Raw genomic sequence first — 17,040 nt, forward strand, 5'->3', positions numbered from 1 at the left:
GCGCCCTCGTGCTGTCATCTCTTGACTATTGTAACGGCTTATTCATCAACGCCCAAGCAAGAGTGACCAACAAAATGCAGACCATCCAGAATGCTGCAGCCCGCCTCCTGTCTGGAATCCCTAAGTTCTCACCAATCTCTGAGACTATAAGGGACTTGCATTGGCTCAAGATTCGAAACAGGATCAAGTTTAAAGCGCTGTGCATACTCTATAAAGCATTGCACAACTTTGGTCCACATTTCCTGAAATCCCATCTCAGATACCAGTCCTCCATAAGATCGCTCCGATCTAACAACCTTAAAATCCTTCAAATACCACGAACAAAAACAGTTAACTGGGGCGATAGACGCTTCCTTGTGGCAGCTCCCAGGTTATGGAACTCCCTCCCTGCCAGCATCCATCAAAGACAGCCCATCCCTGATGCATTTCCGTAGAAAGATAAAGACCTGGCTGTTTGATCAAGAATAGTTACCGGCTTAACCTCGGGAATACCTTCAAAGTTTCTAGCGCCGAGACGCCTACGGGCAATTGTACGCGCTGTATAAATCTCAAAAATAAATAAATAAATAAAATAAATAAACAGATGGCTTGGGGGCTGTGCCCAGATACTATGTGCCCTTTAAAGGAGCATCCACTGTCACGCAGATTTAGCTCACAAATGGGCCCACCGCACCTTTTGTCCTTCTAGTCAGCCATGCATCAACCCCAGAGGGACAGCTGCCCCAGAACTGGTTTAGAGTGACCTCTGGGGTGGGACTGAGGTCAGACAGAGTCAAATCCAGCTTCAATGTCACATCCTGATTGACTAGGGTTTTACATATGACATTTGGGGTGCACTTAAAACGAGGGAAACAGAATGCCAAAAAGGTTTGTGTGTACCTACTGTCTGGTTGCTGAAAGGTCAGCTTTGATTTTACCAGACTTCTGTCTCGAGTTTGTTGGGGGTCCAAGGACTGCCTAAAACTGGAGTTTAGTGTTCGTTGCAGGAGGACACCAGGATTCACACACACCCACACCTCAAAGTTCAGGTTTAGTGTGGCCGAAGACTTAGCCCAGCTTGAAAATACCCAAAGTAGGTAGGGTAAGCCCCTAGAACATTTACCCCATTGCCTAGGGCGTCCCAGGGGTCTTTCCCACCCACTAGCTCATACCAGAAATAAACTTCAAGGGTTCCATTTCAGAACACTCCTTGACTGGAAGAAGATTCGAAGAGGATCAAACCTGCTGTCTACTGCCTAAGAAGAGCCCTGGAGGACTAAATGTACTCTCTCTCTTGTACCCAGAGCACAGGAGAGAACTCCAAGGGCCATGTGGCTGACCTCCTGTTCAAGCTACAGCTAAAGGGATACAAAAAGCTGCAAGATATCTTTCCTGCAACAACCCAGATAACCAGTGGCAACTGGACCTGGTATGAACCCTCTTGCTGGCCTCTGCCTGTCATCCTGTGGGTCTCTTAGTGCCTCTGCTGAGGTCCTGTGAGGCTTTAGACATGTAATCATTTGGCAGATTTGGACTTGAAGCTTGAAGGTCAAGTCAGGAGCAACAATCTTTGACCAGGATGAACCTGACTAGTACATCTGACCCATGCTCAATTACGGGCAGCATTAAATTGTTCCTTGGTCTTGTTCTACCGCGACCATTGACTATCAATGGCACTTTCTGCTTCTTGGTGCCAACTTACTTAAAATGTTTTTAAGAAAAATTCTATCTCTAGTTACCCTTATTGGATTTTATTCTTCTTGGTATCATTTTATTAATTAAATTGTATCTATTTTCTTCATTTATTTTGGGTTATTGTTTTGCATTTAGACTTTATTATTGTTTTAGTACTGCATAAAAACTTTACACATTGCCTCCAAGTTAAGCCTTTGTACTCTGTTACATAGCTACCAGGTGCTTGAGCTCAGGTTAATTTTGTGACCTTGAGTGTTCACCCTGACAAGGATTGTGATTATTAACTGACGTGGGTATCTACGCCACTCCACTAACACCCCAAGTTCTTAAAATGAGGAATATGCAAAATAGATAAGGGGGTACAGCAGTGATCTCACCGCCAGGGAAATCTGTGATGAAAGACCTGTACATATAGACGCTTGCCGCTAAAGACACCCAATGGAAACTTAGTTTTCGTAATACTCAGCAGCCCACCTAGACCACATCTTAGACAAGAGATAACTACTGGAGGTCAGGAAAGTATCCCAGAGACCCATGACATTGTTGGATCAATGTCCTTTTTAGGTCTCGCCTGACCCAGCGCATGCGCTGGTCTGGCGAGACTTATTGAGAGGGCTCCAAAAAGTGCTACCAGGCTAGCCTAGAGCTACAGTGCATGTGCGCGGGCGCGCGCGCGCCACGCTTTACCGCAATTACTTTCACTTTCGCGGCCGCAGGGCCGCTTGGCATAGCCAATAGGTCTCGCTTTTGGGACCTTATAAGTATTTAGTTATGCAACTGTTGCATGGCTAAACACTTATAAGGTCCCAAAGGCGAGACCTATTGGCTATGCCAATGCTTGTTCCAGTTGAACTGTAGGCGAGGGTGCATCCCCAAATAAACATACCACACTTGTTTTAGCAATGCATTCTTTAAAGATCTGATCGCAATTTTAAACATTAGTGGAAATATGACAGTATATCTTTCACTAAACAACAACGGTGAAGTTATTGTGGCTGCTCTGTGGGATGACCTCACAGTAGTCCTGAGAGGACACATGACAGCCAAAAATGTGCGACTGTGGATGGCGAAGATGGAAACCCTGCAATTGAATCTGAAGGAAGACCGCTGGGTAGCAGAGAAGGCACACAAAAAGTCACAGCACCACTGGCAAAGGTCATTGGTATTATTAGGAGGAAAAGAACTCTAGAGGTCAATATAGCCAATTTCCTAAACAAGATAGATTTATGCTTCTTCAAAGGAGGCAATACACCAGAGAAGCACTTTGAGAATTTACTATGATCGAAACAGGCATGCAATTTGATCACAGAAACTTAACATGGGGAATGGGTTACCCATGGTGGGGAGAATGAGAAAGCTAAGTGATTCTATAGTGGACTCTACGTATGAGCCCACAGTCACCGCACATCAGTCTGAATACCTGGCCAAGGCGGCACTCCCTAAATTGTCAGAACCTGACTGGGCCACACTAGAGGAACTGGTCACTAAGGAATATATATTTCTACTAGCCTTAAAACGGATAAAGTGCCAAAGCCACATGCCAGCTTTTTATACGACATTTGGAACCCTGTTACTGTCTGTACTAGAGAGTGTCAGAAGATAATCAGGAATGGGAGAGCTAAACCCATAATGCCAGAAGCCACAAGCTTCTTTATCATACAACCTAATAAACCAGTCACAGATCTTTGTATGAGCAGATTTATCTGCTGAAGCAGGACATCAACAAGCCATTGAAAATTCTTGTCTTCGGTCTGCAGGAAATAATGCTATCTTTTATACATCCCGACCAAGTCAGGAAAGTTACACCTTATTGATACAAGACCCAAAAGGCAACTAGAAATTGCTATTGCTGGCACTAGAAGTTGATAAAGGCATTCAACAATATTGACAGGGATTATGAAAGGTATATTAGTGGAAATTAGATTTGGGATCAACTTTCTGAACTGGATGATGCCAGGTTACCAGACCCAGAGTGTGGGCAAGCTTAAGAGATGCGTTCAAATTGGATGCAAAAACAGAGAACGGAACCAGACGGGGGTCAACACACCCCTCCCCACACCCCCTTTTCTTTGCCCTCATATTAGAGCCACTGGTAACATGAATTAAGGCAAACAGGCGCAATAAGTGTATCCGGTTAGGAAGAGAGAAGTCTGAACAACTGGTGTATGCATACAACATACTGCTCTCTCTCACAGACCCTATTTGTAGACTTTGAAGAGCGTAGGTCATACAACCATGTGTCTGGTTTAAGAGCAACCTCAACAAATCAGATGGACTTAATCAGTAAATATATGGGGCACTCAACTCTTCGCAAATTGTCTTATTAAAGTATCATATTGCTGTGAATCGATTTAGCAGCATCCTCTTTCATACTAACAAGATCTGTGATGTTGGAGCTAATGAAATGAAAGAATCGAATATGCTACTTACCAGTATGCATCTGTTCTTGGCATGTAGGGCTGCTGACATTCATATCTGTGCATAGATCGCCGCCTAGTGTTGGGTCCGGATGATTGCACATTGTTGTCCTGGAAGAGTCTTCGAAGTATCACGAGATAGGTGGCTCCTCCCCTGGACTACAGTGCGCATGGGCATCCCCTCCATCCTTAGATTGTTTTTCGCCATTGTGGCATAAATGGAGTGTAATATAGTGAATGATGACCATGCTAACTAGTAATTACTGAATGCTACAGCTGCTACAGGCGCCGGGGAGGAGGGTGGGCGATATGAATGTCAGCAGCCCTACATGCCAAGAACAGATGCATACTGGTAAGTAGCATATTCGGTTCGAGGCATGTGGGCTGCTGAATTCATTTGTGTGCATAGATTATATAGCAGTCCCTCCATTTAGCGACGGCTGTCTGTGCCAGCTGCAGCAGTCTGAAAAAGAGTTTTGAGAACAGCCTGTCCTACAGCTGCCTGCTGTCTTGAGTGTACATCTGTGAGAAAGTGCCATCTTTCTTGCATGGTATGCCCCCACTTTTTGCTAAATTGCTGAATGTACTTCGATTGAGTGTACCCTGGGTTCCTGCCAATCAGGTGCCCAGGGCCTATGTTCCTTCCTTAAACCACACAAACTCCAAATTGGCAAACCCTAGCCACATGTCAGCCCCTAGTAAATGGTACCCTAGGTACCCAGGGCCTTGTGACCAGGGAAGGCCTCTAAGGGCTGCAGCACTCATTGTGCCACCCTCAGAGGCCCTGTACCCTTACACACACACACACTGCCCTTGCAGGCTGAGTGTCTGGGTGCAGGACAAAACAAAGAGTCGACATGGCACACATCACTGTGTACCATGCCCATCACCTACACTGCCAAGGCATATGCCAGCCACCCCTCTCGCTGGGTGCATTACGCCTATGGTGTGGGCACAGGAGCAGGAGCCCTGTGCCCCTACAGTACCCGGGTCCATTCCTGGGCACTGTAAGTGCAGTGCTGTCATTTAAGGATACATGGTGCTGAGAGCTTGTCAAACACGAGCTCCACAGCACCATACTGGCAACACTGAAGCCTGGGAAGTTTGGTATCAAACTTCTCAGCACATTGAACCCACACTGATGCCAGTGTGGGATTTAATGTACTAAGCACCCCAGAGGGCATCTTAGAAGATGCCCCCCTTACAGCTAACTTGCAATCCACGTCTGCTCTGAGGCTGCCCAGGCTGCCACACAGCAGACACGTTGCTGGACCCCTGGGTGGGAGAGCCCCTGCTCTCCCGGGCCTGCAACAATGCACATCCTGGGTGAGGTGAGAAATCTCCTCCCCCAGGATGAGCAAAGGGAAGCTTCAAAGGCATGCCGCCAGTTGGAGTTTCCCCAGGCCACTGCAACCCCCCACTCTGGCGGGAAGCTTGGCCGGAAACCCCATACAAGGACAGGGGATGTGCCAGCCTGCCCACCCCACCCCTCAGGTGGGGGAGGCGAGGTGAAGCACATCTCCGGGCTCTCGCCATCTTGAAGATGGGAGGCCCTACCCTATCAGGATTAGGCTACTGCCCCCCTCCCACAGGAGAGAGGCAGGATAGGGGGTGTACCCACCCCAGGACAAGGACCCATTGGTCCCTGGCCTTCACCTACCTGTAACGCCCCTAAATCTAGTATTTAGGGGCCCCCTGAACCTTCCTTCCCCAGATTCCAGATAGAAAAACGACAAGAAGAGCAAGAAGAACAAAGACCTGCCCTGCAGCTGCTAAAAAGAGAAGAAGACACCAACTGCTTTGGCCCCAGCCCTACCGGCCTGTCGACTCTCGAACCTGCACCAGCGCGGCATCCCACGTGGCCAGCAACCTCACCAACCCCGGAGGACCTGGCTACCCTTTAGCTCTAAGCCCCTGGGACTCCCACGAGTAGAGGCTCTACTCAAGAAACCTACTTGCTATCCCTGGCACCACCCCGGGACCGCGGACCCAACACACTCTGCACCAGCCAAGCCTGGCCAGTGCCGGAGTGGACAAAGACCCTGAGGACGACCCCACGGCGACTGTGACCCCGAGTCCGGCACCCAAGGACCCCCCTCGACATCCCGGAAGAAGCCTGCAGCCTCAGAACCAAGTGCCACCCCAACCGCGATCAACCAGAGGGTAAGATTCCCGACGTCAAAAGGCACCCCTGCACCCGGCGCCCTGCGACCCCCTGTGCCCAATCCCGGGGTACCCACCTAACCTACAACTACCCAACTTACCTCTCGAAGTGGTGGTGGCACCTGAAACATCCTCGTCCCCGAGCCTGCAGCCTCTTTCCAAACCGGAACATTCCCATTGATTTCCATTGAGCGCCCTAAGGCTCAAAAGCACCCTGCACCCAGCCGCCCGAGTGGCCCTGGCAGTGCCCTCTCTACTCTAACCTACTTCCCCACTTGCCCTGAGTAAGTGACCAGGAGCCCAGCTCCCACAGCCGCGTGGCTTGCCAGACAGCAGCCACCAACCAAGGCCCCCCTATCCCTCATAGGATAACATTGGGCCCAACTCTCTCTGCACCCGGCCGTCCTGAAACCGCTGAGGGTGAACCAACTGTGCTTACCTGACACTGGGGGACCCCTGAGTCCATGCCCGGAATTTCAACATTACCAGTCGAGTACTTACCCTTAAACCGCTAACTTCATTTTCCTCATAGGGTAACATTGACTGGCTTTTTCTTCAAAAATCTTCTAAGTGTGAACTTTTCAAAACTGCAAAAATTCACCAAAAATCAGCCAAGTGACAAAAACGAATTTACTCACCTGCTCCTAGGTGAGCTCCCAGTGCTGGATCTTGGTGCCCAGCCCTGACTCTGAAAAGTGTTCACAACTATACTTACTTCTAACTCATTTTTCTCCCATAGGAAACCATTGTCTGCTTTTCTGTGAAATTTCTTCTAAGTGTCTACTTTTGCAAATTTGAAATATTCTTTTAAAATCGTACCATTTCTGCAAACGAAATTACTTACCTGCTTTTGATAAGGACCCCAGTCCTGGGTCTAGGCACCCAGTCCTGGATTACTAAAGTAACGATAAAGTACTCTACCTGCAATTTGAATTTCTTGCCATAGAGATCCATTGAATGTTTTCTGTGAAATATTTTCTAAGTGCTAACTTTTGAAATAGCTAAATATTATCTAAAAATCCTTACAGTTATTAAGTCGACTTTCCTCACTTGATTCTGAATACTGACCCCAGGCTGGTTCTAGGATCCAGACCTGGAATTCCAAAAGTAATCTGAAAAGTAATTTATTACAAATAACCTGAATTTACCATTGAGCTCAATGCATTGTTATGTTTAGGAAATAGGATTGTTTATTGCAACCAACTGTGACTGTTTTACAAATTTATTGCTTGAAACAAAAGTATTTATATTCAACCTCTCATTCTGAGAAAGTATATTTTTATCCCCTTGTGGTTCTAAAAATAAAACAAGCATATATTTTATATATACAAATCATTGGCCTAGAGTTCAGTTATTGAGTGTGTGAAACCATTTGCTGACTGAGTGTGTACAATAAATGCTTTACACTGTCCTCTGGTACTGCCTTACTGCTCGACCAAGCTACCACTTTTGAGAGTAAGGTCATACCTAACTTTGACCTCTATCAGCCTCTGGGGGACTGTGGACTCTGTACACCCTGTACCTATTAGGGAACAGTATATACAGAGCCACTTTCTCACAACATCTACACAGTAGTGTTTTGTAAATGTATGTATAGTGGACCATGTGGCTGCTCTACATATCTCCTGTAAAGGAATATTCCCTAGGAAAGCCATGGAGGCCCCTAACTTTCGTGTGGAGTGGGCTCTTGGAGAAATCGTTAGTGTGCGCTTAGCTTTTTCATAGCAAATCTGTATACACTTAACGATCCACCTAGCTATTCCTGCTTTGGAAATGGGGTTGCCTTTGTGCTGTGGAGAAAAGGCAACAAACAGTTGTTTTGTCTTCCTGAAAGTCTGTGTTCTGTCAATATAGTACATGAGAGCTCTCTTGACATCAAGTGTGTGGAGCATTCTCTCTGCTACATTCTCAGGGTTAGGATAAAACACCGGCAGTTCTATGGATTGGTTCATATGGAACTGCGATATCACCTTGGGCATGAATGTAGGGTTGGTGCGTAGTACGACCCTGTTTGCATGAACCTGTATAAATGGCTCTTGAATGGTTAGTGCCTGGAGTTCACTAACTCTTCTGAGTGAAGTAATGGCTACTAGGAAAGCTACTTTCCAGGTTAGAAATTGAATCTCACAGGAGTGTAGAGGTTCAAAAGGTGGTCCCATGAGTCTGTTGAGGACCACATTTAGGTTCCAGACTGGTGAAGGTGGGTGTGTAGGAGGAATCACTCGTTTGAGTCCCTCCAAGAAGGCTTTGATGGCAGGCACTCTGAACAGTGAGAGGTGCTGCCTGTTCTGAAGGTAAGCTGCCAGTGCGGTTAAATGTATACGGATGGAATTGTATGCTAGATTGCATCTGTATAAGTGTAATAGATAACAGATAATGTTCTGAGTTCATGCATCCAGCGGATTGATGTCATTTTTACAATAAATGACAAATCTTTTCCACTTAGCCGCATAGCATGCTCTGGTCGTGGGTCTCCTTGCCTCCTTGATGATATTCATACATTCTGGAGGCAAGTTTAGGTAGCCAAATTCTAAGATCTCAGGAGCCAGATCGCCAGGTTTAGCTGTTGCGGATCTGGGTGCTGAATCTCGCCATGGCTCTGCGTTAAAAGCCTGGGTGTTAGCCGCAGTCTTTGATGCGGTACCACGGAGAGTTCTAGAAACGTAGTGTACCATGGCTGGCGTGCCCACGTTGGAGCAACCAGGATGAGCGTCATCGAGTGTTGCCTCAGTTTGCGTGCCACTAGCGGTATCAATGGTGCCGGGGGAAAAGCGTACGCAAATCTGCCTGACCAGTTCATCCATATCGCATTGCCCTGCGACTGTGGATGTGGGAACCTGGTGGCAAAGCTTTGGCATTTTGCGTTTTCCCTTGTGGCAAATAGGTCTATCTCTGGATGACCCCACTGCTGGAAGTACAGTTGGAGTACTGATGGATGCATCTCCCATTCGTGCATCTGGTGGCTGTGTCTGCTGAGCGGGAGGTGTTCCGCCATGAGGAAGATGTTTCTCTGAATGGCCCACTTCCACATGCTCTGAGCCAGATGAGACAACTGTGGAGAGGGTGTTCCTCCCTGCTTCTGTATGTAGTACATGGCAGTCATGTTGTCCGTCCGGATCAACACAACTTTGTTGCACAAGTGTACTTTGAATGCCTTCAGTGCTAGGAAGATTGCCATCAGTTCCAGTAGGTTGATGTGCATCCCCCTCTGCTGTGTTGTCCATAGTCCCTGCACTGTGTAATTGAGTACATGAGCTCCCCATCCCTGGAGAGACGCGTCCGCCGTCAGTATTTGTGGTACAGGCTCTTGGAACGGTCGGCCCTTGGTAAGGTTTTGTGGATTCCACCAATGCAGAGGGTTGTATGCCCGACCGCTGACCAACACTAGGTCTTTCAAATGTCCTTGAGCCTGATTCCACTGACGTGCTAAGCACTCCTGAAGCAGGCGCATATGTAATCTTGCGTGCGGGACTATGAAGATGCAGGAAGCCATCATGCCTATCAACTGTATAAACACTCGTGCCGGTAGTGAGTGTTGAGGTCTGAACTTTTTTATTAGCAACTGCATGCTGTTGATCCTCATGGAATTTGGCTGTGCCTTGGTTGCCAGAGCGTCTATGGTCGCACCTAGGTACTGCCGTACGTGGGCGGGTTGAAGGTGGGACTTTGGATAATTCAGTGAGAATCCCAGGCTGTGAAGAAGGTTAATGGTGTGGGATATGTGGCTGGCACACTGCTGGGCTGACTTTGCCTGGATAAGCCAGTCGTCCAGATAAGGATAGACATGTATGTGCTGTCTCCTTAAGTGTGCCGCCACTGTTGCCAGGCACTTGGTGAACACCCTTGGTGCCGTTGTTACTCCGAAAGGGAGGACTTTGAACTGGTAATGTTGATCTTGAATAGGGAACCTGAGATACTTTCTGTGTGATGGGTGCATGGGTATATGGAAATCCGCATCTTTGAGATCTAGTGTTGCGAGAAAGTCTCCCTGACTGAGCAACGGCAGCACCTGCTGCAGGGTGAGCATGTGAAAATGCTCTTAAAGAATGTAACGGTTCAGAGGTCTTAGATCCAGTATGGGTCTGAGAGATCCGTCCTTTTTGGGGATCAGAAAATACAGTGAGTACACCCCTGATCCTTGGTCTTGTACAGGCACGAGTTCTATGGCTCCTTTGTGGAGCATACTGAGCACTTCCTGGTGCAATAAGTGCAAGTGCTCTGCGGACATAGGACGGTGTCGTGGTGGTGGTGGTATGTTTGGTGGAGTGCATGTGAGCTCCAGACAATAACCGTACTGGACAATGTCTCTCACCCACCTGTCTGTAGTGATGGACTTCCAGACCGGCAGGAACTCCTGGAGTCTCCCCCCGACAGGTGTTACGTGGTCGGGGGGCAGTGACAAGGCGTCACTGTTTGTTGGTGGCGGAGGACCTGGAGCTGTTTCCTCGTCCTCTGCCCATGACGTTGTTTCCACGGTATCCACCTCTGTTATTCTTATTATAGGTGGTCTGTGTACCTTGTTTAGTGTAATGCGACTGTTGGGAGTTATGGCCTCTAGATGGTCCTCTGTTGGTAGAGCGACGAAAGGACCCACTCCTAAACTGCTGTGATTGCAGAGCCCCCATAGACTTTGCAGTCTCTATCTTTTTTGATTTTTTCGAGGGTGGTGTCAACTTCGGGGCCAAAGAGGGAGTGAGGGTTGACAGGTTGATTGAGTATAGTTGTTTGTATCTCTGGTTTGAATCCAGTGATTCTCAACCAAGCATGCCTTCTTAATATGACGCTGGTGTTAATAGCCCTAGCGGCAGGGTCAGCCACGTCAAGAGCGCACTTAATGGAAGCGTTGCTTATGAGCTTCCCTTCTGTAATTAGTGACTCTGCTCCTTCCTTATACTGATCTGGGAGGTGCTGTAGCAGTGTCTCCAGGGTATCATAATGCGCCCTGTCATACCTAGCCAGAAGTGCCTGAGTGTTGGCAATTCTCCATATGTTAGCTGCCTGTGCAGCAACTCTCTTTCCTGATGTTTCCAAGACCTTAGACTCCTTGTCAGGGGGAGGAGCATCACCCGTTGTCTGTGAGTTGGCCCTCTTCCGAGCATTGGAAACCACCGAGTCCAAAGGCAGCTGGCCTCTTATGTAGGTAGGGTCCACTGGAGCTGGCCTATATTTTTTCTCAATCCTAGGGTTTAGTACTCTCGCCCTCGTGGTCTCCTTAAAAATGTCAGTAGCCTGTTTTAGGACACCCTTCAGCAAGGGCAGAGTCTTAACAGATCTTTCTGAGGTAGAGAAGGTATCCATCAGAAAGTCCTCCTCAATAGGATCAGTGTGGAGCTGTACAGCATGCTTCTCAGCTGCTCTCTCAATTAATGCATTGAAGGCAGCAGTATCCTCAGTTGGAGATGTCTTCACCGCATATGCTTGTGTGTCTGGAGCAGTATGTGGGTCCCCTGTACCAGTATTGTCCACCCAAGGTTGGTTTTGGTCTTCAGGGTCAGTGGTCAATGGATAAGTGCCCTCATCATCACCAGCATCCCCTGCATCCACATCAGACTGTGTGGGTGAGAATGACTGAGGCTCCTGGCTATAATATTGAATATGATCCACAAGAACTGGTGATGTGGTGCTCCTCTTTAATGGAATTTTGTATGGCTCCATAGATTTCTCTGGCACTATCTTTCTTTTATGTATTGAAAGTTGACCAGTCCCTGCATAGATAAACTGCCTCGGCTCCTCATCTTCTTGAGGTACTTCAACAGCCGTTTGTCCCATTGATACCCCTTGTGGCGCTCCAACAGTTTTCGTCGTGTCGATACCTTTCTTCGGTTCGGGACCCTTCTTTGCGTCGAACATCTTCGGTCGTACCGCCGGCGGTAATCCGAACTTGATGTGCGTCGACGCGGTCTGAACCGTGCTGCCCGTTTTCGGCTGCGGGGCTGTTTTCGTGGTGAGCAGCGAAGCCCTGTCTTGGATGCGTAATAACGACTCCGACACCGTCTTCTTTAAGAAGGGAGATGGTGTGGTCGACTCAACATGGTCCTTTGAGACCTTCTTTGTAGTGGCATGGAGCCCCGTACCAGACCTCTGTTTCTCGACACGAGGACTGGGAGGGGTCGGCTCTTGAGGGTCGCCCTCTTTTTCTGTATCGACGATCCTCTGCGCCGATCTTTTCAGGTCGACCACCTTGACCTTGGTCTTAGGTGTCGTCTTTTGGGTCTTCGGCTCCGACGGCTTCGAGGCCTTGTTGCCGATTAGAGACATTTTCTCTTTCGGTTTCGATTTCGGTGTCTGTGCCTTCAGTTTCGATTTATCTTGATCGAATGATGGCGCTTTCGATACCGATGGCTCTTTAGGATAGTTCGAAGCCGGGCCTTTAGGCGGGGCTGTAGAACGAGAGGAAAGATCTTGGGTAAGGCCGTGTGGCGATCCCTCGACCTGAGCCTTATCGAGTGCCTCTTCGGGCCCTGTACCGACAGTGGGGCCTAGCTCATCTTCCGAGCCATCTTCCTCGGCCCCAAGGGCCTCTTGATCGTCTCCTACCTTGTCGACGACATCATCTTCCGCTTCATCTACGAGATGCTCGTCTTCGGCATCATAGTCGGATTCACGCTCCGAAGGCGGATCCGATATACCCTCCTGAACTTCAAGGTCCACGACCTCTTCATCTTTGGTCCCGAAGATGTTGTCCGGGTTTGGCGCCGCTTTCTGCGCCTCGAGCCGAGCTGCTCGACGAATGCGAAGAGTTTTCTTCGATCGGAACCTGGAACACGCCATACAGGTGGCTTCGTCGTGTGTTGGAGAGAGGAACTTGTTGCACACTGGGTGCACGTCGAAGCGAACATACTTAGCGTTGCAAAGAGGGCAACGCTTAAAGGGGTTATTAGATTTCTTTGGACTATTTGATTCCATCGTCGATCTCGATCGGGCCTCTGGTGTCGAAGGGCAAACGGCTAACTTCGATGCTTTTCTTGAGAACTAACTCGACAAAAGTACTTGGCGCCGAACGAAAACAATACCGACGAGTTTAAAGGCCTTTTGGCCTAATAAAAATAAAGTTTTTCCTAAATACTCAAAGAGATAAGATTAGGACATCCGAACCCAATGGCGGAAAAAAACAATCCAAGGATGGAGGGGATGCCCATGCGCACTGTAGTCCAAGGGAGGACCTATCTCGTGATACTTCGAAGACTCTTCCAGGACAACAATGTGCAATCATCCGGACCCAACACTAGGCGGCGATCTATGCACAGATATGAATTCAGCAGCCCACATGCCTCGAACAAGATGCTTTCTTGTGGGGGAAACATCACTGCTCCTAAAATGACAGTATTACCCAAGATTCCATATGACTTCCTGGCACTCCCTGTACATATTAATATATTAAGAGAATATCTCCTAGTAGTAGTCTGAATTCTTATGGCAGAGGAAATAACTGAGATCAGGAAGATCTCAGTGCTCGTTGCAATCCAGGAGGTGGGGTTTTAGGAGTCTTGGGCCTGATTTAATATTAGCAGACCACATCCCTCAGTTATATCATTACTGGGCGCATGAAGGCCGGAACATTATAGATCACACATTGAGCGGAAAACAGCTCTGGGAGGTTCCCTGGGGCCCCACGAGCACACAGATACCCACTAACAAGAGCGATTCTATGGGTATGGAACAGCATATACACAAATATCAACTAACCATGTACATGTCACTATTCTCTCCATGGGAGGCAACAAAGGTGTCACACCAGACATGATAGGCAGACCTTCAGCACTTGATGAGAAGGAGGCTACCGGACAGTAAGAGACATATTTAATGTAATCAGCTTTGGTTAATAACCACAGGTAGAAAAGGGGATCTACAGAGATAGTCACCCCCATGAAAAGCTCCTATGATACTACTATGAACATGCTGAATGCTGCATTTACAGGCTTCTAAACAATCCCGTCACAAAAGAGGAACTCCCATTCCAGAGGCTGCAAGAGAGGTAAATTAGAACAAAAATTAGAACAACTTTGCAAGCAATGCAGTGGGAAGATAAGCCCTCTTAAAATTGTATATCATTGGCACTACACACCAGCAAGACTTGGCGCCAGAGGTCACCCACTCTGTGCTAGAGGGCGTAAGGAGGCAGATACATGGAGACCTTCCAATGGTCCTGCCCCTGATTAACTTCATTCTGGGGAGAAGTGTTGAAGGGAAGTGAGGAGGCCCCGGAGTTAATAATAGCGGAATATCCAGAAGCTGTACCACTGTGAAGTCTTCCGAGACAATCTGCCCTGACACTCCAGCAGGTAGGTTGTCATCTCTGGTATACTTCTGGCAGCAAAACAGTCCTTGCTTGCATTGTGGGGCTCCCTGATGCTCCCTTCAGGAGACATATAGCTTCATAAACTGCTATGGGACTTGGGAATAGAAAAAATGTTTAATACCGCATGCTGAAGCGAGAACAATTTTATTAAACATTGGATCCCCCACATGGGCTCTCTCAGCAAATAATTCAAGGGTCTACATTGTTCCAAATGTCAGTCTGTCCTGAATATGCATGACAAATCTATTCACTACAAAGCAAAGTGGGTACAATGTCCCCTATCAATAGTGAGGAAAGCACTTCTAGATTCAGTGATAAGTAATGGTTACAAAAGAGAGGATATTATCCAATCGGCCAAAGGGGTGTTCCGGAGGTTGGGAGAAGAACTGGGTTTGTGAGAAAGAATTAAGTTGATAGCTGCAGTTGGGAAGGTGGAGGTTTCTTTTCTAATTGTTTCTTGTTTTGGGTTGATAAAATACTAAATAAAAATGTATTAAACTATAATTAAAATGTGGTGCTAACTGTTTAAGCTAGGTCACATGCTAACAAGTTCACCATTCCCTCAACAGGGAACTTCAAAACGGACAACTGCAGTTGTGTCTGGTTTCTCAGATAATATAGTAAAGTTGTGCTTCTATTGGCTCAACTTTCAACTTAAGTCATACTTTTAAGGACAGCTGGCATTTATTAGGCTGGAGGAGCTAAAGGGCAAAATTTACAGCACTGTACAGCATGGGCAGCATTTATTGACATCCCCCTTAACAGGGGTTACACAAGATTAGCAGATTCACATCCTTAGTAGAATTGGTCTGCGGTGTCCTAAATACAGGTGTTCTGGTTAGCAAAACAATCAACTTACGCACCACTCTGCCTTTTCTTTCTCCTCTTCATCCAGGTAAGAGAACTCTCTCCAGGAATCAAAGTTATACCTAAAATTCAGGGATGATAGATTTAAAATTATAAGATTTTGGTCTGTTTAAACATAACACTTGGCAAAATATTCAGCTACGTTTTAGCCAATGCAGTTTGTCCAGATGCAGAACATTTAAATGAAAGAGAAAGTAGTTAATATGTGCACAGCTTTCACAGCTTTGAATACTTAATACATTTACTTTCTAAGTTTGATAGCAAGGGGAAATAGACTTACCAAAATGAATAAAACGCATCTACATCCTCAAAGGAGGCACTCATGTCTCCCAGTTTGGGAACGTGTTTTTGTTTCGACCATCTGTAAAGGGAAGGATTTACAATTCAAATTTTGAAGGCTTTCAAACAACAAATAATAAATGTAGATCTCTGGAAAATAAAAGTGTGCACCCCTAAGATTTAAAAAAACAAAATCTGTTTTGGCTGCTTAGGTTCAATATGCACTTCTGAAGTAATTTTTGTGTGGGTCTAGAGAATGCATTTTTAGAAATTCCAAAATCATGCACAATAACAGCACAGAATAGATTGTGGTGGTGTGAACAGCAAGCACACATTCTGGCAAATTATAGCATTTCATAGTTTTAAATCATAGAATAGTGTTGCATTCTCTTCCTTTCCCTTCCCAGCTAAGGATTAGCAAATTCAAAGTTTTCAATTTTTGAGACTCTTTAGGATAGGGTCACTAAACTTGATGCTATGACAGTTTACTTGTTAAGCACACCTCTATTGTAACTCCTGCATGGCTTACGATTAAGTAAGACTTCATGAACTAGTGATACTCCGATTCATCTACCTCACAGCCAGCCAGAACACCTACCTAAACAGAACAAGTGTTTCAAACACCATCGACCTTCTTGTCTACATACCAGACACCCTCGCCTCTCAAGCCCTTTCAACAATAAGGGTTATAGTTCTGTATTTTTGTAGACAGCTTGGTGAGTAAGAGCAGATTGTGCGTACTCTTGGGAAACCCTCTGTAAAATTTGAGTTTTAGCACTTATAGGCGAGAGAATTGCCTTTAAAGCGACCACACCAGCCCAGAGGGAGAGTATTCTGCAATGCCCTAAATAGCAGAATCAATTACCTGGGAAACCAGAGCAAAACTTACATTAAAAATGAGTTTTATTCTATTCTTTAGAGTGGAAGAGGTGTGGCGCCATGGCCAGGGCGACTGACTCTGGGGATCACGGTTCGATCCCCGGCAGATTAGCCCAGCACCATGTGACTCTGGGCAATAGCTTGCTTAATCTTCCCAACGGCCCCCAGCGCCTAGAGACCCTTACGGGTGATTGTTCGCGCTTTACAAATGTGGATTATTATTGCTATGTTTGAGGTAGGCAATTCCACTTTGTATAACATTTGTTGCCATAGTCTGATTGTGCTGGGCAAATTAGAGAGAATCTGATTCGTAGGTTCCCTTAAGGGGAAGAAAAACAAACGTTATCATGGTTTGTCACACTGTAATCTGCCAAGACAACTTTGGGCATAAGTTAGTGGATCCCTCATTGGTTGAAATCTTAAAATGTCAAGGTTTTGATAAATAGATCAATGTTGATGCAA

General features: G+C 46.7%; 1 protein-coding gene across 1 annotated transcript in view; it reads right to left on the bottom strand.

Moving 5' to 3' along the window:
• The window catches only part of DNAJC2 (DnaJ heat shock protein family (Hsp40) member C2), a 316,362-nt gene that overhangs the window by 186,107 nt on the left and 113,215 nt on the right, over positions 1 to 17,040 (bottom strand). Inside the window, exons 6-7 of the mRNA XM_085654025.1 lie at positions 15,701 to 15,781; positions 15,417 to 15,482 (exon numbers count right to left, since the gene is read on the bottom strand). Of these exons, the coding sequence (XP_085510151.1) occupies positions 15,417 to 15,482; positions 15,701 to 15,781 (147 nt within the window). The remainder of the gene's footprint in view (positions 1 to 15,416; positions 15,483 to 15,700; positions 15,782 to 17,040) is intronic.

Source organism: Triturus cristatus, chromosome 4_1 (assembly GCF_964204655.1).
Source record: "Triturus cristatus chromosome 4_1, aTriCri1.1, whole genome shotgun sequence".
NCBI classification, from domain to species: domain Eukaryota; kingdom Metazoa; phylum Chordata; class Amphibia; order Caudata; family Salamandridae; genus Triturus; species Triturus cristatus.